Source organism: Microtus oregoni, unplaced genomic scaffold (genome assembly GCF_018167655.1).
Source record: "Microtus oregoni isolate MIOR12 unplaced genomic scaffold, Mior012 000037F_ref0000500, whole genome shotgun sequence".
Lineage (NCBI taxonomy): Eukaryota > Metazoa > Chordata > Mammalia > Rodentia > Cricetidae > Microtus > Microtus oregoni.
The window spans coordinates 9222556-9248990 of record NW_024543096.1 but is presented as its reverse complement, the minus strand read 5'-3'; the positions used below and the strand labels follow the sequence as shown (position 1 = coordinate 9248990).

The window sequence follows — 26435 nt, the reverse complement described above, 5'->3', positions numbered from 1 at the left end:
TCACGCTCCATCAAAAGTCTTCACATACAGCTGCTCTATTCCTCCCACAATTCCTTTATCTTTTAAAATTTTAAGGAATAAAATAGATTGATCTGTCTTGAGCCTAAATTCCATTCTTTGGTTTGTTTTTTGTCTTTTGAGACAGGTTCTCACCGGGTAGCCTAGGCTGTCTTGGCCTCTAAGGCCTCCAGTCTCAGTTTCCCAAATGTTGAGGTTCTAGAGAGTGCAGACATGTCTGTTTCTGTGTGTGTGTGTGTGTGTGTGTGTGTGTGTGTGTGTGTGAGAGAGAGAGAGAGAGAGAGAGAGAGAGAGAGAGAGCGAGCTTTACTTTTAAGACAAAGTGACCTGGTCTGCTGAGTTGGCTCAGTGGTCGGAGCTCTAGTCTTATGACCTGAGTTTAGTCCTTTGGACCCACATGCTGGAGGGAGAACTGCCTCTTGTAGGCTGTCCCCTGACCTTCCCGCACACATACACAAATAGATAAATAAATGTAGTTGACGAAACTTTGCAGCAGTGAGACCAGACAGCTGTGAACAGAGTTGGCACGTGTAGCTGCTTTCCATTCTAAATAACACATTGAGGATATACTAGTCAAGGAAAGATAGGTAGTTTTCATTTTTAAGTAAATTTATTTGTGCGCATGCATGCATGAATGTGCCCCCCCCACTACCACCACTGTGTGCACGTGGAAGTCAGGACAGTTTGCAAGAAACAACCTTCTACCATGTGGGTTCTGGGATCGAACTCAAGCTGTATGCTTGACTTTAACCTGCTGAGCCATCTTGCTGGCCCTAGTCTAGCCTATTTTTAAGTGGATAGATACATATGGTTTTGCTTTGCTGCTGTAAGTATTTATAGAGAAAATGTTATGTAATAGACAATTTATAATAAAAAATGAATGAGGACACAGTTCTGTTTTTGTGAAACTTAAGGGAGTTAAAATAACTGTGTAGACAATGATATGCAGGACAGAACCTGGTGATACCATGACTCAGGCCATAGAGAATCAGTCTACATTTGGTGTAGATTTGTGGTTTAGGAGGCCTGCTCAGGGACCACTTTACTTCAGATGAATCTTAATGGCAATTTTTTGTTGTTGTTCCATGTTTTTCATTACCAGAGACTGAACCCAGGCCTCATACAGTCAGAGTAGTGTTTTGCTACTGTGTTGTATCCCTAGCTCCTTGGGTTGACTTTGAAAAAGTTTGTAAGATACTGAAAGGAGTCTGAGCATTAAATGGAAGGGTTGATTAAAAAGTAAAAACGAAACTTTAAGAAAAAGATTGGTAGTGCACACCTTTAGTCCCAGTACCTGGGAGGCAGAGGCAGGCAGATTTCTGTGATTTCAAGGCCACTCTGGTCTGCAGAACCAATTCCAGGATAGCTAGAGCTACACAGAAAAACCCTGTTTTGAAAAACAAAAAGGAAGAAAGAAATGGAGATGATTGGGATATCACTGCAGTTCTGGGTTTATTGCTTAATTTTTCGTGGTAGACATAGTGTTCTCTTTTGTTCTTGTTATTTTTGTTTTCTGAGACAAGGTTTCTCTGTGTAAGAGTCCTGGCTGTCTTGGAACTATGTTTGTAGAATTCTCAAATCCACTGAGATCCGCCTGCTTCTGCCTTCCAAGTGCTGGGATTAAAGGCGTGAGCCATCACCGCCCACCTAGACATAGTGTTCTTCATGGTGACTCTACTCATCACCACCTGACTGGACATAGTGTTCTTCGTGGTGACTCTACTCATCACCGCCTGACTAGACATAGTCTTCTTTGTGGTGACATTACTCATCAAGGACACTTCTTCCTTTTGCCATTGTCACTACAAAAGCCATCAGGAAAGTTGTCTTGGGTAGTGTTCATAGCTGAAGAGAAAGGCTGAAGTTTTTCTTGATTCTGAGACTTAAACGTGTTTATTTCCTTATGGGGAGTGGGGCACGTGTGTGCTGTGTCACATTTGTAGTGGTCAGAGGACAACTTTCCTTCCACCATGTGGGCCCTAGGGGTCAAACTCAGGTTGTCAGGCTTGGGAAGTGCCTTTAACTGAGTAATATTGCCAGTCTAAGACCTAGAACTAGATTGGAGAACCTTAATCTCTCTTTTAAATCTTAGAATAAAAAGGTAGGTTTTTATCTGTGTGTTTTATTTTCTTGTTTTTCCATCACGACTGTAAGAAAATGTCATTTTTATTTCAACAGCCTAATTTCTCTTTTGTCTTGACAAGTGTCAGCTTAGTCTTCAGAAGGGAACTCTTTCAGTTGCTTTTCTCTGCTGTAGCCTGACAGATACAAGTGGGGAAGCTCCCCGCGAAGAGTGAAGAAATTAGCATATATAATATCTCAGAACTATTGGAACTATTGATACATCATTTTCTGATCTTAAGAATTTAGGCAATAGATAGCTCTTTTATATCTTCTTGAAACTCCGTAAATGAAATGTTCCAGAATCTCGGAGATTAATTGATCATTAATCCTAAAATTCTTTCTTAGTGGGCACCTCAGTGTTAAGAGTTTGTGCCTAGAGGCTGGAGAGATGGCTCAGTGGTTAGGAGCACTGACTGCTCTTCCAGAGGACCTGGGTTCAATTCTTGACATCCATAGGGCAGCTTTCAACTGTCTGTAATTCCAGTTTCAGGAGATCTGACACCTTTACACCAATTCACGTAAAATAAAGTTAAATTAATTATTAAGAAAAAAGAAAAAGAGTTTGTGCCTAGCATTAAAAAAGCTTCAGCTGTGGTGTCTAGTCCTACCAAACAGAAAAACAAACAAACAAACAAAAACATCCTTAAGAATGGCGTTCAGGCCGGGCGGTGGTGGCGCACGCCTTTAATCCCAGCACTCGGGAGGCAGAAGCAGGCGGATCTCTGTGAGTTCGAGACCAGCCTGGTCTACAAGAGCTAGTTCCAGGACAGGCTCCAAAACCACAGAGAAACCCTGTCTCGAAAAACCACAAAAAAAAAAAAAAAAAAAAAAAAAAAGAATGGCGTTCAGCACATGAAATTTCTATTAAGTAGGAAAAAAGGGGTAACTATGACTGTCCATGTGGAAAGTCTAAGACAGTCAGTGGGCAGACTATTAATAAACAGCTAAGTTTATGTTAGGGTTATTAGATATAAACTTAATATACAAAATCAGTGGTATATTTAGAAAATGTAGTAAAAAAGATATCATTCACAATAGTAACAAAATTTGCCCTCAGCAGTTATGAGGATTAAGTGCTTTTGCAGGGAGCCTGGGTTTGGTTCACTGATCCAACGTGGCAGCTCACAACCATCTGTGACTCCCGTTTCCGGGAGTGCAGCACCTCTTCTGACCTCTTCGGGCTCCTGCGTGCGTGTGCTGCACATACATAACACTCAACACACATGCTTACATGTAAAATAAAATAAATACTTTTAGAGTTTTATAAGTGATATAGTACAAAGGTACTTAAGGCCTTTATGGAGAAACTATAAATACTTTGAAAGTTAAGAAATAATAAAAATATATTTATAAATGTACAAAAGGAAAGAGATATACCTGATATAAAAAGATGAATCTTAATATTGTAAAGATTTAGGTTTTCTCATGTCACATAAGTCAACTGGATTTCCAATTAAACTCCTTTTGAAATTCTTTTTCCCAAAGAATTTGAAAAATACTTGTATTTTAATAAGGAAATATGAAGGTCTGCAATAAATGAAATAAGATGACAACAGGAGGGGCGTGGACTCTTCATGGATGCATTGGACAGAAATGAGTCACTTCCTAGGCAGATGACATAAAATTGAAAACTTATACATTGTTATACAGCTTTTTTCTTACTAGTTTTAGACCATGATTGACTATAAGTAAGTGAAACCCAGGAAAAAACCCCGTAGATACTGAATTCCTCTCCTGACTATTGTAATGAAGTAAGATTCTGAAATAGGCTCATGAACAGATACAGCTGCTGTTTGACAGTTAGGGAGGGCTCACAAATTCTTCTTTTTTTTTTTTTCAAGGATGAACTTTTAATTATTTCTGCTAGATTGATTAGCTATTCATCTAATAAAATGAAGTTTGATTTACACAGTACTTTATGTTTGACTTCACATAAGTTAGTGACCTGTACATGGGAGATGGACAAATATGAAAATCTCAACTATCAGGCAAATCTGTGGGAGAACAGACTTAGTAATACAGGGCAGAGAAAGATAACATGTAAAACGGAGAAAAGATTGCTGAGTCAGTTTGAGAGCGGGGATGGGCTGAATTCAGACAAGCTGCTGCTATTCTGAGTGCATAGAGAACTACAGTCCTTGAAAAAATGTCCGTGAGCCAGCAGGACAAGCTAAAGGGCAAGGAGAAGAGCAGTCTGTGGAAGAGGCCATAGGCGGTGCTTGGACAGTGCAGGTGAGGTGTCAGGCGCAGGCGTGGACAGTTACCAAGCACAGGAGAAAATGACTTCCTCACGTGCATCTTGGGAGAGAAGGAACGCATACTCTCTCAGTCTTTTCTAACGAACATTTGACATATCTGTAAAACTGAGCGTGCTTATATCCATGAGCCAGTAAGCTGTTTGTGTTATCTCCCTCTCCCCCCATTCTCCCATTTTGGGGAGACAGGGTTTCATTGTTTTGCCATTTTGTCAAGACTGGCCTTGAACTCCTGGGCTCATGTGATCCTTTCCAGGTAGTAAGAACTATAGGCATATGCATCACACCTAGCTTGCAGGAACCTAGAATAGTTGTTCCTTATGGGCCTTCTAATCCAGAATTGTTGCTATTCAGTCTTTTGTTTGTTGATTTGTTTGTTTATTGAGACAGGGTTTATCTGTGTACCCCTGGCTGTCTGGGAACTCACCCTGTAGACCAGGCTGGCCTCAAATTCAGGGATCCACCTGAGTCTGCCTCTTGAGTGCTGGGATTAAAGGTGTGCACCACCACCACCCTGCACTATTCAGTCTTTTTATTGTTGAGAGATTGGGAATGACCTGGAATGACCTAAAAAGTCCATCTTCACAGAAATGAGTAAATTAAATATAATGTGTACTTCAATAGAACTTTGAAAGGAATGAGCAGGTTCCAGAAGTAGTAATCTATAAAGTTTTAAAAACTTTTAAAAAACTAAAATCTAACAGTAGTAAACTAAAAGGCACTCTGTGGAGTAACACATGTCTCCTTTTGAGTGTCGTTTAGCTGTCTGCTTGTGAAAGGGTGGAAAATAGGTGGGGGGAGCTGCTATCTAGCTTGGATGCTGCTACTGTAGATGGAAGGATTTTGGCTTGGGGCTTAGTCATGGAAAACTGCTTTAAAATTTAGTAAGGGGATATAGATTTTCTTTGATTTGTACTTTTTTAAAAATATATTTTCATTAATTTGAGAAGAAAATTATTTCTGCTGTGACCGTGCAGGTATTACAGGCATACCCCACTGTGCTTCTCTAAGAGAACAGCTTGTACAGCTAGATGTGAACTAAGGTGTAAAATACGACAACTGTTTTCAGTTTCCCGTTGACAGGATGCAGAGCCAATGACCGTTTTCCTGCTCTGTTTTCAGTGATGCCAATTGGTGGAAAGGAGAGAGCCACAGAGGAATAGGACTCTTCCCCTCTAACTTTGTCACGACTAACTTAAACACAGAGCCTGAGCCAGGTGAGTTAACAAAGGGTCCTGCTTCCTCAGAGACACCTCAGTCTGTTGAAATTGTTTTCCCTTGACTTGTATTATTGACACTGAAGAGTGGATGAGAGCTGGGCGCGGCAGCCACACCTTAATTCTGGTACTCGGGAGGAAGAGGCAGGCAGATCTCTAAGTTCGTGAACTACATAGATAGTGAGTTCTGGACCAGCCAGGGGCAAAAGGAAAAAGAGAAAAGAAAAAGAGGAGTAGTATTTAGTATTTACTTTCCTTTTAATTGTTTGTCTATAGGTTTTGCAATGTAATTTAACTAGATTAAGGAACTAATTTGGCTCATGTCAGTTCCAGGAGCCCTTACTTTGTATTTCAGGTCTTTGAGTATTGGTGAGTATAGTGACGATTGTGTAAAGTAAGTATTTCAGTGAAAACTTGAGAAGCAGTTTGATGTGATCTGCACAGACGTGTTTGCGAATCATAGTGAAGGTGGGACCCACACAGCCAGGCAGCCAGTGCTGAGTGAGACAGTGGGCTTTGTGGTTCTTAAGTTTTACATTTATTCCACCTTGATTTGATTGTTGGTCTTCATCTGCAGCTATAAACCGTGTAGTCAGCGTGCTGGCTGAGAACATGGCATTTGTTCTCCGGGCATGCTGTGGAGATCTGAGGTGAACAGAAGCAGCTTAGAGTAAGGCTGGTTCAGTCCTTCTGTGCTCACACTGTTATGAAATCCGTACTTCCGCTGCAGGGGGAGGAGCTGTAGTGAGGGATTGGATTTAGAAGCCTCCAAGCTTGCTTACAGTGCATTTAGACAGCTGCTGCCACACAGCTGCAGAAAGCGCATGCACTGAAAACTGCAGCCATCGTGTACAGCTTTGGTATGCGGCTAGCGAGTCCCTCAGAGGACTGAAGTTGGGTGGGGGGGAGACTTAACTTGTGTGTTTGCAGAGTACATTGCTTTCTCTCTGGCTTTCTTAGGGAGTGGGAGCCCTGGGAACTTTTCAGATAACTTTGTAAACCATTGCAGACATCCTATACAGTGATTTCCCTGCCTTGGCCTAGTTTGAAGAGTCTGACCTACTGTTTCAACAGTATTCAGCTGGGAGTATATTTCAGTAAATGATTTCCCAGTCCTAGCATGTGCAGAGCCCTAGGTTTGCTCCCAGTCTACCTTGAGTAATATTACTATATTTATAGTAATAATACCTTTAGTAAAAGGTAGTCTTGATCCTCACCCCTGTGTTTTGTTGAGCTTTCTTTGTGTATAACTCAAAGTTAGCCAGATACTTAAATTGGGCGCCTGCTGGACTCCATCCTTTGTTTCCATTGCTTTTTATAGTAACTTGGTTTCAGTCAAAATTTAATTAAGTGCATTTTAGCACTGCTCCGGGGAACTTGTTTGTTTTTTGTTTTTGTTTTTTTTTTAAATTTATGTGCAGTGGTATTTTGTAACTCCAGTACCCTAGAACTGGAGTTACAGACAGTTAGGAGCTGCCTTGTGGGTGCTGGGAATTGAACCCAGTCCTCTGAAAGAGCAAACAGTGCTCTTAACCACTGAGCCATTTCTCCATCCCCGTCCAGGGAACTTGTGTTAGATAGTTTTCAGGATATGTATTTATTTCCTTCCCTTCCCCTTCCCCTTCCCCTTCCTTCCTTCCTTCCTTCCTTCCTTCCTTCCTTCCTTCCTTCCTTCCTTCCTCTAGCTCTTGTAGACCAGGCTGGCCTTGAACTCACAGAGATCTGCCTGCCTCTGCTTCCTGAGTGCTAGGATTAAAGGCGTGCACCACCGTTGCCCAGCTTCAGGATATGTATATTTATAAATCATTTTTCAACATCCTCTCTATGAAATACTTTTTTGTTGTTGTAGCTTTGTACTATTTTAACTATCAGAGTTAGGTTAAAACAGGTCTATATTTTCTTCAGATAGGAAATACAGGTTGGGCTTTTTATTTATAAATATAGAAGGTTAGAGAATAGATGGAACTTAACAGTTATAAGTGAACTGGCGTAGGGATAGAGTCTGTTCGCTTGCTTGTGTATTTCTTCGCCCCGGTGGTAACATTCAGTTTTCAGCTGTAGTGACAGCGCCTGCAAATGCTGCTCACTTTCCTACTCAAATGTAGGTCCATGAGCACGTGATTCTTCTGTCTATTAACTGGTGTGTGCATAAGTACTGGGAAGGAGGTTTAGCACACTGTGAGTGCTGAATAAATATTGTGTGTGATGAATGACTGTATGTGATATCCTGATTATGAAGTGTGATGACCAAAGAGCCCTTCCCACCCATGGATAATAATAGACCACTTAGAAATAAATGACTACATCACCAAAGTAAATGTTGAAGAACTTATAACTCACTTTGTTTCCATAGCAACGGTGGACAAATTGAATGTACTTGATGATGAAGTGGAGGAAATTAAGAAATCAGAGCCTGAGCCTGTTTATATAGATGAGGTAACACCCTTTTGTTTAATAAACCACCAAGATTTTAAAGATGTATTTATTATCTTTGAGGGTGTCTGGGCACAGTGCTTTTCTGTGGATTTCTTAGTGTCATCTGTTCCTTTTTTAGGATAAAATGGATAGAGCCCTGCAGGTTCTCCAGAGCATAGATCCGAAGGATTCAAAACCCGACTCCCAAGAGCTCTTGGACTTAGAAGGTATTAGTTAATACCGCTTGACATATATATTACCTGTTTGTAGTGTCTTGAGGTTTTTTTTTCTGCCTCCAGTTTGCTTTCTGAGATTTGAAATTCTGGTGAAAAACAGACATGTGTAATAAAGTAGTGAAAGCATCACTTAAGGCATCGTCATGGCCATTCACAAAGGGAGTCCTTGTGTTCCTTAAGTCATTGTGAAGTTGGCCACAGAAAGGGAAGAGTTAGAAATAACAACCTACTAAATCAATCAAATCTACACCTAACAGTGCTTGTTTTGTTTAATGGTCTCATGACTGTGCATCCTTTTATCACTAAGAGATTAAAGCAAAACAGATATTCTTTTGTGTTTTAAGAATCCTTCTTGGGTTTCTACACCAAAACCAACCAGCCAACCAAAAAAGCAAACAAAAAACCTGCAGTACTTTGGGGATCTGGGGATAGGAGGTTGTACATACAATTCTTGCATGAAGAAAGCTAAGGCAGGATGGTTGTCATGAGTACAAGGCCAGTCTGGACTATGAAGGGAGACCTTGTCAAAAAACCCACAAAAACCAAACAATTTCCTTTGGAAAAAATACAGTACATAGAGAAATCTTAATTTTTTTGAATAGAAGGAAGCTTGGCTCTGAATATGGAGCTTTTTCCCATTATATTTGTGTTTTTATCGTTTGGAAATATATGAAGTACTTATTTTTTATTAGTGTTTTTATATGTTTTTATACATGTGCATGGTATATGGTGTGGGCTAGTATCCATGTGCACATGTGGGGTGCAGAGGATGGCTTTCTGCCGTTACCTCTGTCCCACAGGAGGGTCGTTCCTGGAGGTGCCTGTCCCACAGGAGGGTCGTTCCTGGAGGTGCCTGTCCCACAGGAGGGTCGTTCCTGGAGGTGCCTGTCCCACAGGAGGGTCCTTCCTGGAGGTGCCTCTGTCCCACAGGATGGTCCTTCCTGGAGGCGCCTCTGTCCCACAGGAGGGTCCTTCCTGGAGGTGCCTGTCCCACAGGTGGGTCGTTCCTGGAGGTGCCTGTCCCACAGGAGGGTCCTTGGGATCAAGCTAGGTCACCGGGCTTGTGTAGCAGACTCCTTTATCTGCTTAGGTATCTTAATCAGCCTTGCATTTTAAAAAGTCTTAAATAAATGAAAAATGCTCCTATTTAATGTGCATGCACATGTGGACATACTTTATACAGTGTAGGTCAGGTTCACTGTACTTACCTAGTAGTTCTGCAGATCTCTTCAGACTTTGGGATAACTGTCAGTTACCCCTATAAACTTGGTTAATGAGTCCAGGAACAAGATGGGATTTTGTTCTAATCTTGACCTTGCCTTGGTCTGCGATAGTCTTCTACAACAGTAAAGGTGCTGTAAATGTTGATAAGAATAGATCTTTTATTATCTCTAGCATAAGTTTATTTCTCAGTATTTTATATTATGATGCATGTTCTCTTGCTTAAAGATTGTTGAAATGACTTGAGCTGCATTAAATTTCTGTGTTTGTAATTATTTCTGTTATTTACAGATATTTGCCAACAGATGGGTCCAATGATAGACGAAAAACTTGAAGAGATTGATAGGTGAGGTTTTTCTTGCACTGGAAAATAGTATCATTTCCATGTTTGCTTGTTGTGAGTGAGCTTCCGGCTGGAGACAGTGCTTCTGGAACTGTAAAATCTATTGCAGTTCCTATTTAGTTGCCAGAGTCTTACAGCTAGTTGCTGTGTTTATTCTGAGAACATTCTTTTTCATCAACGGTAGTGTCTGATGTGCATAGAATAGTGGACTCTTGCATTGGATCGCACCAGTCACTTTGTTTCGGGGCTGGAATTGAGTAATTAAGAATAAAGTGAATTGAGGACAAAATGCAAATGAGAGTTTTAGACAAGCATTGACGTGCTACACACCCAAAAGAGACATCTGTGTACATTACAAGGAAAATTTCTCTAGTTTGAGGAGCTAAATGCAATGTAGCGACTTTTCCTGTTTTCTCTCGTGTCTCTGTGTTGCTGTTGCCCTTTCAGATCCCCTGTCTGGAGAAGGGGCAGCAGCACTGGTGGGTGAGCCGGCTGTCAGCCGTCAGGCTGAGCCATTCTGCCGTTTGCCAGCTCTCTCTGAACTGGAAGGAGAAAGTTGAGGACTGGAGTCCAGGGGAAGAAGTTAGTCTCCATTCTTCTCCCTTTCCAGCCCCTAAAATAGTACAGGAAGGAAAGAATTAAGTTGTTTAATTTTCTAATACACTTTTTAAAGTAGGAATAGCAAACCTGATGATTCATTCAAAGAAAAATAGTTTTGTTCCATAGAGTATTTTTAAATTATTTTTATTTTATAAGTATTTTGCTTTCATGTATGTCTGTGCATTATGTATGTGCCTGATGCATGCAGAGACCAGTAGAGGGCATCAGATCCCCTAGAACTGGAGTTATAAGCTGAGAATCAAACCTGGGTCCTTTGGACGAGTAGACAATGTACTTAACAATTGAACCATCTCTCTAGCTCCTCCATAACAAATTTATACAAATCCTTTGTGTTTTTACAAAAATGAAATAATCAGTGGTATATTAATCACAGGCCTACTTACATGTCTTCTATGAAGTATTAGTGAGTAACCAACTGGAAAAGTTGAGAAAGAAAATGACCAGATTGCCATAGGTGTGACTAGGAGTATAGGCATACATTTTCTTGGACCGTAAAATCACCCAAGCCATTTAAAGTCCATACTAAACCTGGGGAGATATTCAATGATCAGATGGTGTGGTATACAGCACAGTTATATTTATGACTATAAAAATGCAGCTAACTAAAATGCCTTTCAGTGTGAGATTGGTTTTCAAGATTAAACATTATGTATTTCATAGTAGAAATCATTGCCATTGATAAATATTTGTTGATATGGAATGATGCCATATGTAAGGGAAGATATGACAGTGTAACCTTATTTTTGTTCAATAAAAAGAATGTCACTAAAGAAAACTTTGTAAAGGAATTAAAGCTCGGGATACCTGTCTCTGAATCACCTTCATGTAGGTGCTTTAGACCATATAAAAAGTAGCCATTTAACTGGTAAAAATTGGTCCATTGTAAGTTGCCATTTATTACTTCTAGGGGACTAGACAGAATTGTACTAAATCAAAGGATTTTTGCTGTATGTTCCCTGGGCCATGTTTAGATTTGTTGTTTGTTATACAATAAGATATCTGGTTTTATTTTTACTTCCTCAAAACCACCAAGTGAATAAAGAATAGTGGGGACTAGCATGTATATATATATATTGATTTTACTTGTGTTTTCTTGGTAATACTTAAATAATTTTTTATTTTACTTTTATTGATTCTTTGTGGATTTTACATCATGCATTCCAATCCCACTTATCTCTCCATCTCCTCAAATCTGCCTTCTGCCCTTGCAGCCTTCCCTGAAATCAAAACTAAATTTAAATGTAAAACAAAACAAACAAACAAATAGAAAGCCTTGTTGTGGAAGCTGTAGTGTGGCTGTTGAAGCACAGTTTACCTTTTAGTCCGTTCATCTTTACTTGCAAGTGTTCATTGTTGCTGTGATTGGTATGCTTTGAGGACCTGGTTCATGCTACACTATCAATATTGAGATCTCCCTGGGGCTCCTCTTGGTTATCCTGTTGTCCTGTGTCATGGGGATCCTGCTGCTTTGGATCTGTAGGTTCGTCCTCTTCACATGCTCCAGCAGTTAATAGATTGGGGTTTGGGGGGTGGGCCAACTCATAGTCTTGGTTCTGGGCCTGGATGGTAGCCAGGTTGGTAGCTTGCTAGCACTTTTCCTCATCGTCACTACCCAGATGAGCTCTCCAGCACTGCCTTGGCTAGCTCACCATGCTATAGCATGGGGCAAGGCCAGCTCTACTGTTTTACACAGGCAAGGTCCAGGGCCCTCTCTCCTGATTGTTGATTGCTGTAAGGGGCATCTCTCCTGCTCTCACACCCTCGGGACTGGCTCTCCTGCCACCAACAGGATCAGGTCTAGTGGGGAGCAGGGCTCTTCTGTGTGCTGCAGCTGATGTAGGGCAGGGCTCGTTCTCTCCCTCTTCTGTTTGAGTGCCGGGGTCAGCTCTCATGTCTACCACAGGTAGCCAGGGGTGGAGGGAGGGGGCATCTTTTTCTCACCCATGTCTTCGTATAGCAGAAGGGGAGTTAAATAATTCTTTAGTTGACCTTTCATGGATCTAAGCAAGTTAAAATGTGTATGATTTTTTTTTTCCCATTGTGCTCTTGTTTAAGTCACAGATGCTCTGGGTATCACCTGCACACTGTGCTAGTGAGATTTATAATTAAGGCTTAGACTTTTACTGAAATGGGACTATTTTTCTTTGTAATTAAATTTTCAACATAAATCTATAATATATTAAAGCAAATTTTGGTACAAATTATGAATTGATTTCCATTATGAGGTAGAGACCTAACTTTCCCGGCTGAGCTGTTGACTGAATTCAATAGCTTCTCCTCTCAGGTTCCCTCTATGACTGTCCTTTCCTTGCGTATGAAAACAGCCTTTTGAAGTATGAATAGAAACACTAAACTCAAACAATCCTGCACAATTCTGTGGCAATACCTTTCTTCTCTCCCAGGCGGCATTCCGAGCTGTCTGAGTTGAACGTGAAGGTCTTGGAAGCGCTGGACCTGTACAACAAGCTGGTTAATGACACGCCTCTCTACCCGGTCTACTCCAAGCTTCACCCAGCGCACTACCCATCCACAGCAGCTGGGCTTCCAGTGCAGGTGAGCGTTGCTTTCCAGAAAGTAGCCAGCTTTTTAAAGTTAAATGTTTAAGAGCATAATATTAAAGATCTATTGCCCTTCAATAACATTATAAAACTCGGGTTGGAGGGATAGCTCTGCCACTAAAGGCTAGGCTTACAACCCAAAGAAATTTTAAAGTTGCCTGGGTCAGCTTCCCTTCCCTGTGACAGAATACTAGAGAAAAATGGACTGAAAGGAGGAGATTCCATCGCCTTGGGCCTGGAAGAACGGGTGGAGCACAGCCACTCCCTCCTCACGGCAGCTGGGAAGCGGAGCAGTGAAGGTCTGGGGCCGACCTAAACCTTCAAACGTTCTCAGTAACCTGTTTCCTCCAGCAAATCTTCATGTTACATCCCAACAACCTGTGGGGTCACTATCACATTGATCTGTTCGCTGGTAAAGTTAGCTCTCCAGCACCAAGCAACTGGAAGTCAAACCTCCCAGCATACAGCCCAGCCTTTAGTGTGCTGTGTAAACCCGCTGGGTGAGATCAAGTATTTCTTTCAGAGCTTTCTTCAGGATTTGTCCTAGGTAATTGTTTAAAGATTAGTTAATGGGTGCCTTCTTTTTTCATTTTTCTTTATTCTTCTCTCATATATTACATCCCAACCAATTTCTCCCTTACTCTTCCCACCTCATCCCCAGAATCTCTTCTCTCCCCCAGATTCACTCCTCCTTTTCCCTTCAAAAAAGGACAGGCAGGGATATCAACCAAACATGGCATATCAAGTTACAATTAGACGAGGCACATTCCCTATTATGGCTGGACGAGACAACGGCAAGCAACAGAACCAGAACATATATACAGAAGACCTAGGTCAGACCGTGAATGTTGCATCAGTCTCTGTGAGCCCCTATTAACCCTGGTTAGTGTGGACCATTTTCTTATGGTCTCCTGACCCCTCTGGCTTCTACAATCCTTCCTCCCCCTTTTCTTCAGGATTCCCATGCTCTGCCTAATGTTTGGCTGTGGGTCTCTGCATCTAAGAGCTCCTCTTTTTCTCAGAGCATGCCTTATATTTTCTTAGATTCATGACTTCAAAATTTTTTTTTTAAAAAAACAAAAACAGGCAGTGGTGGTACACATCGTTGAGAGGCAGAGGCAGAGGCAGGTGGATGTCTGAGTTTGAGGCCAGCGTTGTCTACAGAGTGGGTTCCAGGGTGGCCAAGGCTACACAGAGAAACCCTGACTCAAACAACCAAAAAAAGTCTGTGTAATAAAGCTTTGCTGCAGACCCCTGGGGTGCATCATCGTAAGCTGACCATTAACACCAGCATCACTTTCTCGTGCTTCCCATGTTTTTGTGCTTGCCGTCTGACATTAGAAAACTTAGGTTTTTAAATATCCCCAATTCTGATATATTTTTCAAATTTTGGCCAATTAAATTTATATTGACATGGCTGAGCAAAATTCGTGTTAATTTATGAAAACGAGTAGTGTGTGTGAAGGAGATACCAAGGAGAAAAGTGGAGTGTGGGAGCACAACTCAGGTGATGTGACACAATATAATTGCTAAGTTTTTTTAAAAGGTTACTGTGGTAACTGTCACACTAGAGAAGCATTTATCATGCTGTGCTGTGAAAATTACGTATGAGCTTAGAAAGGATTTCTGGGTGCAGAAAGACTCCTGAAGTTTACCCACTGTTACTTCTGTTTTCAAAACTATATTTGTTGCTTCTATGAAAGTGGAGCGGAGTAGAAATGTCTGTCCCACAGTAGACTGTGTGTCTGTGAAGGGTGGCCATTCCTGTGCCAGGTCTGTCTGCAGTCAATGCACAGCTGTTCTTTTTTGCCTTAAGGCTTCCTAAGGGTTTACTTTTTTCACACAGCCTCTAAGTATATGAACTCATGTGTGAATTTATTTAAAGTATCCAAAAATTCCCATTCTGTTTTGAAAAATGTGTCTACTAAGAGTAGATGGAGTTACAGCACCATTAGTTATGTCTGAGAGAATACTTAAACCATGAGCTGCTCATCAGTGCTTACAGTCTCAGCCTCTTAGAGGTGGGCTGCCAGTCATTGCTAAAGAGAGAGATAATGCCATTGGACTTAATGTAGTTTATGTGACATGCCTACTATTCTAAATTTTAATGTGATCTTTGCTTTAAACAAAACTATACCAGTGATTACTACTGTATGGTATTTATTAAACATATGAATTGTTTTGAATGCTGTTTTGAGTAGACTGATAGACAGCTCCTTAGGGAGCTGTCCTATGCAAATTGCATAGATATACATAAGAATCTGGTGACTGGGGTTTCCTAAGGATGCGTTTTGTCTTATCCTCACAGCTTCTTTCTCTTTTACCTTCTGAAGGCAGGTAGGTGTCTTAGGCTTTATTTTCTGTGAAGAGACATCATGACCAGGACAACTCTTACAAAGGAAAGCATTTCATTGGGGTGGCTTACAAGTTCAGAGGTTAAGTGCATTATCACCATGGCAGGAAGCATGTGTGCAGGCAGACATGGTGCTGGAGAAGGAGCTGAGAGTTCTACATCTAGATCTGCAGGCAGCAGGAAGAGAGAGTGACACTGGGCTTAAATCTGAAACCTCAAATCCCCAGTGACCAATTCTTCTAACAAGAACACACCCCCAGCAACGCCACACCTCCTAATAGTGTCACTTCCTGTGAGCCTATGGGGAACATTTTCATTTAAACCACTGGAGCAGGAGATGTGGTGCACAATGCAGAGAGGGCTTGGTCCTGGCCTCTCTTTGAACCTTCTGTTCAACAGGGAGGAGCTGGAGGAGGCATCCTGGAACGAGAGTGCCAAGACTTGTCATTATCGTGGTGGCCTGGAGAGGTCAGGGAAGGCTCTGCTCTGGCAAGATGTAGATAGAGTCCAGCTTTCTACTTTAAAATAGTTTCCATTTTTTCCTTCAAAACTGAAAGTCAAAGAACCATTAAAAAAAACATTGTAAATGTTCATTGATTAGACACCTTGAATTGGAAGTTCTCCACTTTTTGTTCCAGTGTGGAAAGATTGGTAGAATCAGATTGTTCCCCAAATAATTAAAAATTTTATTTCCTTTAAGTCTTACAGTTTTGCATATGTTTAGTGAATGATTGAGAGAGCAAGGTATCATTTTTTTCTCTTTGATTAATAGACATATCCAGTTCAGACGCATGGTGGGAACTACCTGGGTCATAATATTCACCAAGTGTCTGTTGCCCAGAGCTATGGCCTAGCACCTGATCCTGTGGGCTCACTGAGATCTCTGCCTCCAAATATGAGCTCCGTAGTAACAACACATACTGTCCAAACTCCATATTTAAGGTAAGTTTTAGAGAGCTGTGTTAATTTTTCTTAGTTTTAGATTGAGAACCTACAAACTCTTGTTACACTAAGTAATATTCCTACTTTTTACTTTTGTTGTTGTTGCTTGTTTGTTTGGTTTTTGAGACAGGGTTTTTCTATGTAGCCCTGTCTATTTTAGAATTTACTGTGTTTACCAAACTGGCCTTGAACTTTGAGAGACCTGTCTGACTGTCTGCCTCCTGGATTGAGGTGTGTGTTCCCACACCCACTCTCAACATTCACTCTTAAGGTGGAGTTACTGAAGTTCCCACTACTGCTCTCACCAAGTAGAATGGTGCTACCTTTACTTCAGCGAATACCTTGATAGTTGCTAAGATTTAAACACATAATTTAAGATCCTAAACAAAAATCTTTTTTCCTTTTCTTTTCTTTATTTTTATTTTGTTTTTTGTTTTTGTTTTTAAGGACAAGGTTTCTCTGTGTAGCCTTAGCTGTCCTGGAACTTGTATTGTAGACGAGGCTAGCCTAGAACTCACAGAGATCTGTCTGCCTCTGCTTCCTGAGTGCTGGGGTTAAGGGTGTGCACCACCACTGCTTGGCTCCTAGAAAAAGTCTTTATTTTGTATGTAGTTGTCCTTCATAGGGATTGATGCCATGGTGTTCTTAACACAGGCTGTGGTTAGTTAGCCTAATGAAGTAATGTCAGGATACTTACTTGTATGCACTCCTAAATGTTTAAAAAAAAAAAAGTTACTGCTTCATCCATAAAAGGAAATAAGTTTGAATGATGGACTTTAGTTTAATATTTTTATACAAAAATTTCTCTGATAATCATATTTTAAATCTTCCAATCTATTTACTCTATCATAGAAAATATGTATTCAGTATTATATGTAGTTACCCTCCAAGGTCCCTTTTCAACTTAAAGTTCATGAGTAGGAAGTTTAAAGACTAATGAACTGTGTCTGTGGGTTAAATGACAGTTTTATTATTCTGAGTGACAGTAGAAATTATGAGAAAAAGCTAATGTAATATCAACATATTAATCCTCTGCTGTAAGGAACATATTTGGTGTGGTTTAAGATCAAATATGTTTTTAATAATAGGAGAAAAGCAAAGTCTTGTAATTTGGTATGGTTTATTTCCCACTTAGAGTGTGAGTCAGTCTGGCTGTCTAAGTGATTGATCCATAAAGTTCTATGCACAATGCAGGGTACACGGTTGGGCAGGTACACGGTTGTGCAGGTTCACAGTTTCAGGGTACACGGTTGGGCAGGTACACGGTTGTGCAGGTTCACAGTTTCAGGGTACATGGTTAGGCAGGTACACAGTTGTGCAGGGTACACGGTTGTGCAGGGTACACGGTTGTGCAGGGTACACGGTTGTGCAGGGTACACGGTTGTCCAGGGTACACGGTTGGGCAGGGCACACGGTTGGGCAGGGCACACGGTTGGGCAGGGCACACGGTTGTCCAGGGCACACGGTTGGGCAGGGCACACGGTTGTGCGGGGCACACGGTTGGGCGGGGCACACGGTTGGGCGGGGCACATGGTTGGGCGGGGTACACGGTTGGGCGGGGCACACGGTTGGGCAGGGCACACGGTTGGGCAGGGTACACGGTTGGGCAGGGTACACGGTTGTGCAGGGCACACGGTTGTGTGAGTACATAGTTGCTGAGATCTTGTCAAATAAACGTCTCTTTGGGTGTTTCAGGATTTCTCTTGCCCCTTTGGTCACTTGATCCCTCTCATTTCCTTTTTCTTTATTTGTGTGTGCAGTGTGGGTGCATTTATGTGGTTGCATTTACCTTTCTGGTTTGCTGCCCATGTGGACATGTGTGGAGGCCAGCAGTCAGGGCATCTTCTTCGGTCTCATCTACACCAATGTTTGGTTATTTATTTTAAATTGTGTGTGTATGGTTGTTCTGTCAGTGTGCATGTCTGTGAACCATTTGTGTGCCTGATGCTTTCCAAGGCCAAAACAGATACCAGATCCCCAGGAGCTTGAGGTACAGATGATTGTGAGCTGCCATGTGGGTGCTGGAAATCAAGCTGGGTCTTCTGGAAGAGCAACCAGTGTTCTTAACTGCTGAGCCATCTCCCTAGCGCCATTCACTTCTCTATCTGTCTATTTATTTATTTTGAATGCATTCCCTCACTGAATCTGGAGCCAAGCAGTCTGTTTTGGCAGGAAAGCTGCCTCTGTCTCCCGGTCCTGGGTTAGTTGAGGCTCCAGGTTCAGGTCCTCGTGCTTTCACAGTGTGCACTGTCTCTACTCTGAGTCAGTTTTCCAGCCCTGCTCTTCTCAGTAAGCATAAAAATCACACCAGGCAGTGGTGGCACACATCTTTTAATGCCAGCACTCACTGGGAGGCAGAAGCAGGCAGATCTCTGAGTTCGAGGCCATTCTGGTCTACAGAGAGAGAGAGTTCCAGGACAGCCAGGACTGTTACACAGAGAAACCCTGTCTCAAAAAAGCAAAGAAACAAAATTTTGTTAACAGTATCTGATGACTACATAAGCTTGAAAAGAAGATGGAAGAGAAGTGTTTGTCATGATGCTCTGTTGCCGTAATGTAACCTAAATGTCATTTCTGTGTGGAATTCCCTTGGCAGCCCTGCACAGGACACTGTTTCCAGCCCTTCTTACGGGAACCAGAGCTCTCATCTTCAGTCAGCGGCAGGTCTAACGGCTTACACACAGCCCGTGAGGATGTCAGCAGATGTGTCCTCTTACCAGAACACAGCATCCGGGCTGCCACAGCTGGCTGGCTTCCCAGTGGCAGTCCCTGCACCTCCAGCCGCACAGCCGTCCCCCAGCTACCACCAGCAGCCTCTCCTTTAGAGACACACCAGGGCTGTTGGAGTCCCTGGATGTGTGTCACTCAACCCAGAGGGTTCTGATGGGAAATACTAAGACTTTCCCCTCTCAATCAGAAAGAACCATGCATAATAAAGCACAAAACCCACCTTACCCTGAAGGCCATAAAAGGGTTGCTTTTTTTTTATTTTTCAAGTCCAGTTCGCTTGAAGCTCATCTTTTGATCAGAGGCAGCTTACTGATGTTTCGGGTTAGTTTTGCTGTACGTTTTGGGGCCTCAGTGAATAAGTAGCCTTATAACACTACAGTGGTGTAAAATAGGAGTTGAGACTTTTTCTTTAAGGAAACGACTGTTTCCTTTCAGATGTGATTTGAGGAGCACTGAAGACCTTTAAGTGTTTTTGTCTGCGTTTTTTTCCGAATTTCCCCCACCCTATTACTTTTAGTGTAAGCCTTTAGCTCGCCAGTGTATTTCCTGTGGGCTCCTTAAATTACAGTTGTGTTTGCAGCGCTGTCGGTTCTGCTCTCAGTGTTCTGCTGAGTAATAATTAGCATCTAATTGTCTACAGAAGCAGGAGCAATTTGGAAGGAACAAAAGTGTTCTCTGTAACCAGCAGTGAAAGCCAATCAGTGCAAATGTGGCTAAGCAGCTAGCCAATCCTGTAACAGCAGAGGGCCTAGGAACGCTCCGTACAACATTAGCCTTCCCTGAGGAATCCCTGTCTTTAGGATTGCCACTGTTGGCCTTTTCAAGTGACTTTGGCCTTGTCTCATGAAGGTGCTGTCATTTGGCTTTCCTTCCTGCCAGGAGAGTATACTTCTTAGGGAGACTTTCTTCCTAGTCTGCCGTGGTAGAAACCATCCTGGGTGTGAAGTGCGAGGTGGGTGTGTTACCTTCTTACAGAAGTGACTGACATTGCAGTGGTAAGCTGCTGAGGAATTGTGTGTTCCCTCAGAAAGAAAGCTGAGCCTGTGCAGAAACTGCAGGCAGTGATTTGGTAGAAAGGGTGTGACTGACAGGAGAGGACAGGCTGTCTTTCTGAAGTCACATTTTAAATTAGTGCATAAATTAGTTCATTAGATCCTACGTACTGTGGGAGCTGGTGATAACTAAAGGGGTGTTCTCTTAAAACTTTGCACACTACTCTATTGTACCAACTTTTTACATAGCAACAAACTAGAAAACACAGATGCACGGGCTTCAGATACATTATACTTAGACTACGAACGTGTTCCAAGCTTAATTTTTTAAAATAAAAATTTTTGCATGAATGCATTTCTGTATATTTTTAAGCACTTAATCTTTCTATTAAAAATCCTTTGGAAGACAATTTGTAAATTTTATCATTACTCTGTTTATAGATATTTGATTACAGATATGTTCTTTTTTCAAAGAAACTTTATTCTAGAACATGCTACTGCATAAAACGGCCCACACTGAAGAGAACAGTCGGTACCTGCAAGCCTGTGTTCTGTGAGTGTCTGATGTTAGCACCAGAGACTGGAAAGATTTTCAGCCTTAAGCCAAACCCCATGTTCTGTTTTACATGTCGCATTTCCTTTCAGGTGAACTCACTTATGTACTTACAAGAATGTACTGTAACATGGCACCTTACTTTTTTGGAAACAAATCTTGTGTTCTTTAACAATTAAGGGAATAAATTTTAAAGTATCCAGTGCTGCTCCGGAAAATGTTTGCATAAATGACATACCTTACCTTTCTCTTCCGAGCTGTTTTTATAAGCTCATCCCAATGTTTGTGCATTCCATGTTTAATTCTTGTCTAAATTATGAAAGCTTTATTCAGTAGAAGCCTTTAAGTCATTGTGAATACTGCATACCCACTAAATGGGGACCAGACAGTAAAGCGCAGCTGTTCTGGAATAATAAGACATGATCTGTATATAAAGAGTATATATTGGTGTATGTGAAGTTTAATATATGCAGAAGTTTCTTCCTCCTCAAAATGATTTTATTTTATCCACTCATAAATTTGTGTTGCGGAGTTATTGAAAGCATAAAATGATATTAAATCTGTATTGATCTGGTTTCAGTATTAATACAAAATGTAAAGATATATTTTTTCTTCCCATGATCCTATGAACTGTACTTAATTTAAGATGTTTGTAGTTACTTATTTTCTGCCAAAGGAATAGTCTACCTTCATATTTCTACATTGGGTTTATATTTAATGTTTTCTAACAAAAATTTTCATTTTTCATATAAATCTTGATATATTTGAAAAATCCTTTAAAAAAAGAATTTTATGATATAAAACATCCCCTAAATATTAAAGTGGGGTATGTTTGAAAAATGAACCGTCAGCCAGCATTTTTTTTATTTGATAATTTGTTTACAAAATTATCTATACATTATCTTTTTATTAGCATTTAAAGATGGATTTCCATTATGCTCTTTTAAGTACTTGATATCTGACTAATGATTGTAGTATAAATTGAAGATGATAATAAAGTTTCATCCACATTTTGAAAGCTAATGGTAAACATGACTGGGCTAGGGATATAACTCAATGGTAGAGTTTGTTCTTCACATATGGAAGGCTTTAATTTTTATCCCAGTGTTGCAAAAAGGGTGAAGAGGGCCTTAGGGATCCTTCTCTCTTTTAAAAATTGTGTGTGTTGTATGTATATAGGTGTTTTGTCTGCATATGTCTGTGTACCACATTGCATGCCTGGTTCCCCCAGAGGCCAGAAGAGGGCATCAGATCCCCTCACTGGAGTGAGAGAAGGTCGTGAGCCACCATGAGTGTTGGAAGTTGAACTGGGTCCTCTAGAGCCGAGCCATCTCTCCACCCCTGGAATTGCTTTTAAAACTTTTTCTAGGGAAAACAACATGCAAGACCCCTGAGTTCTAGGACAGGGTTTGTTGAATTGTTATAGTGTGGCCCCAGTGGTTTTTGATTTTTTTTTGTTTTTGTTTCATTTTGTGTTTTTGAGTCAGGGTTGCTCTGTATATCCCTGGCTGTCCTGAAGCTCACTTGAGCTCACAGAGATACATCTGTCTTTGCCTTCAAGTGCTGAGATTAAAGGCATGGTAACAAAGGTTACCAATGTTGGTTTTAATGCTAATAGATTATAAATAATACATCACTGACTTAATGATTCTACCAAAAGGTAGTTTTCTTTTTTATTGACATCAACTTTAGCTCATAGATAAAGGGAGCACTCAGTTTGATTTTGTTGGCTTGTTTGACTTCATATTTTCTTTATAAGTTTCTGTTCCCCACCCCCCACCCTGGGAAATCTTACTATAAATTTGTGAAGCTAAGATTGAATTTGAGAGTTGTTTTTTTTTTTTAACTGACTCTAAAGGAATGATGTGGCTTACATGCTAGAATGAAATGAAGTGTCCCTTTTACCTCAAACCCATGGCTACTTAGAATGTCATAGGTGACCTTACTTGGAAATAGTCTGAAGATAAGGTTAGTTAAGGATGTTGAGCAGAAACCATTCCAACACTGGATGGGTTGTAAGTCTATGACTGTGTCTTGGATGGAAAAATGGAAAGGCAGGACTGTAGTGAACTGGACAGGATCGCCATTACAAGATGGTGCCGACATCCTGTCTTGTTGGAAATAAACAACTCCATATTTGTCTAAGCGTTTGAGAGCTGCGTGTCCCCCGCTTCCCGCATGCGCGGTGGATAAGGGTCCCTGGGCCTGTCCCGATGCAGTCTAGTGTCAGCTGTTGGTGGCAGCCAATCACAGGGCGACCCGTGTGCCATTTCCAGATATAAGCAGCTGCCTTAGGGCTCTCGGGCCCCCTTTGCTTCATGCTCTCTCTCAACCAAGGGCACTCCAATAAAGCGTGATCTGAGAAGAATCCTCGTGTGGTGGTTGTTCTTTCTCGCTGGTCGAGAAGTCTGCCGCACAGGACCCAGTGAATGAAGCCCCATGGAGGTGGAGACAGAGGAAAGTAAGGACTGCCTAGAACCACAAAAGGAACAGGGAGGGACAGGACTTCACCCTGAGCTGTTGAGGGCGCATGCTCTGTGAGCGCTGCAGGTGCAGACTTCTAACCTCCAGAGCTGGGAGAAAATAAGTGTCTGTTGCTTTAGTTAATTAAGCCTCCAAAGTTATAGCACTTGATTACAAAGTCCTGGGAAATTAGCACATAGCCAGTTCTAGGTAACTCTCATTAACATTAGTAGGTTTTCTGTCCTCCCCCCTCACTAATAGGTTTCTCTGCCAATGCAATAAGATGAATTGAAAAAGTATAAGAGCAGCTTTATTTGGGCAAAGCAACGCCCAGGTGGGTTCTCCAGACCCGGAGATGGAGGCTGGAGAAGCCATGCCCACAAATGAAAGCAGGGAGACTTTATAGGTTGTAGGCTAGGGGTGATGATGTAGCAACCTGGATTATGCCCACGTATAGTCAAAAGCTGAGCGCTTTAGGGGGACACTTGGGCAGCTGGCTACCTGAGGGGAGGAAGCTATAGTAGCCACTAAGAACTCAGAACTGGGCCTTTTGGTGCCATATTTTTGTTTGGAGACTGGGTTTTGGAGAGATACACAGGAATGGGGCTTTCTGGATCCTGCAGGGAGCTGGAGGCTCCATCCAGACAAACCTTGACACAAGAGTTGTCAAAGATGCATGCAGTCCAGTGGGCTAAACCACAATGAAAGTGCATGATGATAGATGAATCTAAAACCCCTATTAACCCATAATCCATTTTAATAATTTGTTTCCCCATGTCTGTATTTAAGTATTTGTTCCCTTTATGTGAGAGATATTGACAGGTAACAAGCGCTGTTGATTTGGACTTACCGCCTACTCCTCAGCCCATCATGAGTAATGAATAAATATTAAAAGGCAAACAAGGAGCACAACTGGGTAGAGACAAAGGCTACTAAACAATGGGGATTAATGGTAAAAATGAAGCTTTTAAAAATAAAAATACTTTCAAAGCAAAGAATTAACAGTACTTGACATTAAGTCTAGGAAGCAGTGATTTTTTTAATTGATATTCACATTATAAAATTAACCATTTTAAAGCAAATAATTTTAATGGGATTTACGTATATACATTCACAGTTCACCATGAATTTGAAAACCAGACAGTTTTGTGTTTGACTCTTTCACTGAATGACTTTTACTTAACTTGTTTCTGTTTCTGGTGACCAATTCTAAAGCCTTGTGTTTGTCAGGCAAATGTTATACCTCAGAGCTATGCTTGATGGGTTTGCTGTTTGTGGTCTTCCCCATCCCACATGACAGGTTTTTCATGTAGCTTTGTAACCTCTCCTAGAACTCGCTCTAGACCAGGCTGGTCTTGAACTCACAGAGATCCACCTGCGTCTGCCTTTGAGTGTTAGGATTAAAAGTGTGTGCCGCCACCGCCTGACTTGCTGTTTGTTTCTATTGCAGCATGTACTTCATTTTCTTTTATAGCTGAATAATGCTATTATGTGTGCATATACTGCAATACATAAACACACCACAGCCAAGACGATTTCACAGTCAAGCTCCTCCCTATTCAGCCTCTAAGCCTAGTCCTGAGAACTTGGTAGCACGGGATGGGCTCAGAGATTGTATGGTTCTGTCACACAGAGTAGGTCCAGCACCAAGGAACCAGGAACTCAGGCAGGTATACCCAGCACTGTTTTATGAAGAAGTAGAGATGACATCAAGGCTCATTTGGTATTGAGTATAAGGGGGTCTGTATTGAAGCAGATGCCTGTGTTTCTCCATACCATTTAAAGGTACCTGGGGGTGGGGGGTTAGAGGGTAGGAGGATCCACTGTGAGCTCAAGCCTCTGTTGCATTGAATCCCATATTGCAACATTGATCTTTCCCCTTTTTCCACTCCTGTGTGCTAGACTGACCCACAGCCCCACATTGCTCATGCCCCAATCATTTGGTTCTGTTACATTTTTTCCTTAGTAGAATGCTTTTGCCCATTTAATGAGTTAAATGATGTCACTGGCCCCAAACAACGCTATGCTTTTGAATCAGTTCCCACTTGCTCAAATTCTGTTCCAGTGTCTCTCTGTAGTAGACAGTATAATTTGTTTTATTTAATATGCATTTCTAACTGGTCATCTCACTTAAAGAATTCTGTATAGAAGTCAGAAGTCAGTAAACAAAATATTGGTGCCTGCCTTCCCAGACTCCTTTGCAGTCAGAGGTGATCATTTTTGATTCAATAAGATCAGAGGTCAGAGGTCTTGGGAAGGTCTTCCTAGGAGGAAAGTAAAAGGTTTTAGAAGAGAAGCTTTTTGGCTTAGTGGATCCCATGCCAGATCATAAAGCAACAGTGTTGTGACCCTGCGGGCTAAAGTCCCAATGGCTTAGAAAGATAACATCTTTGACTATCTGAGTTCTAGTTTGGATTTTATAAGTGAATGAAAATTAAAGATCTTATCTACCAATTTATTGGCCCACTTGCTGTTGGGTAGGGTTTTGAACTGTGCCTTAATTTCCTAGCCTACATAGGTCTGAAGAAGCCTTTAGAACTCTGGGGCATATTTTAGTTGTATTCCTGGTGCTTGGCACAGGCATGTAATCTAAATGAAATGAAGACGAAACTGAGTTTAGGCAAGAGCTGCATGGCACTTTCTTTGCTTTCTTTTGGGGTCCTCCTTACCCTCTTTTGGGCATTTTTCTTTCTGGCTGCTGTCCCCATCCCGATTCTCTGCCCGCATCTTGCATTTGCCCTCTTCAGCTGTTTTCAGTGAGTTGATCCCTGTTTTCATTTTCTAAGCCCTTGGTGAGCTGGAGCTTTCTTTCCTAACCCAACATTTACTTTTTTTTCCCGTTTGTCATCCTGGTTAGGAACTCTCCATTGTGACTCAGTTCATCCTGGTAGCTTCACATAAGGGCTAACCACCCAGGAGGTAGAACCAATAAAGGACCCTCGAACTGGCCTAACAAGCCGCAGAAGTCCCTCCCTATAAGCAGCATGCTGGGTCTGCAAACATTCCCTTTCTCTTCAGTCCTTGTCCTGGCACAGATGCCCTCGCGGCCTGAGAGACGGGATTGCTTTACGGCTCTCTTGCTTTAACAGAGTTCCCACCGCTCTTTGGAGTGTGGGCTGTTGGACTTCCTCTTGTACCAGTCTCTCTTCTCAACTAATCCAGCTATGTGTTAACCGCCAGTTAAGAGCCATCAGGGCGATGGCTGGTCTCTTAATTCATAGAAAAGCTTTGACCTCTCAACTGTGGTTGAATCCCCTTTCCCTTCTGGAACTGGAACATTCTCAGATGGCGGCGACTTCCACTAGCTTGATCCTTTTCTCTATACCCCATCATGGTCCTAATTAGAAAGGCAGCTAATGAGTCTGGCCCCGAGCCCCCTTATTTTGAGTAGGTA

At 41.6% G+C, this 26435-nt stretch overlaps 1 protein-coding gene across 1 annotated transcript in view; it reads left to right on the top strand.

Moving 5' to 3' along the window:
- Window positions 1–24396, top strand: part of Stam2 (signal transducing adaptor molecule 2) — a 47780-nt gene extending 23384 nt beyond the window's left edge. The window contains exons 8-14 of the mRNA XM_041631556.1: window positions 5520–5614; window positions 7968–8050; window positions 8169–8256; window positions 9778–9832; window positions 12853–13003; window positions 16134–16303; window positions 18900–24396. Coding sequence (XP_041487490.1) covers window positions 5520–5614; window positions 7968–8050; window positions 8169–8256; window positions 9778–9832; window positions 12853–13003; window positions 16134–16303; window positions 18900–19128 — 871 coding nt within the window. The 3' untranslated portion in view covers window positions 19129–24396. The remainder of the gene's footprint in view (window positions 1–5519; window positions 5615–7967; window positions 8051–8168; window positions 8257–9777; window positions 9833–12852; window positions 13004–16133; window positions 16304–18899) is intronic.
- Window positions 24397–26435: the final 2039 nt, after the last annotated feature.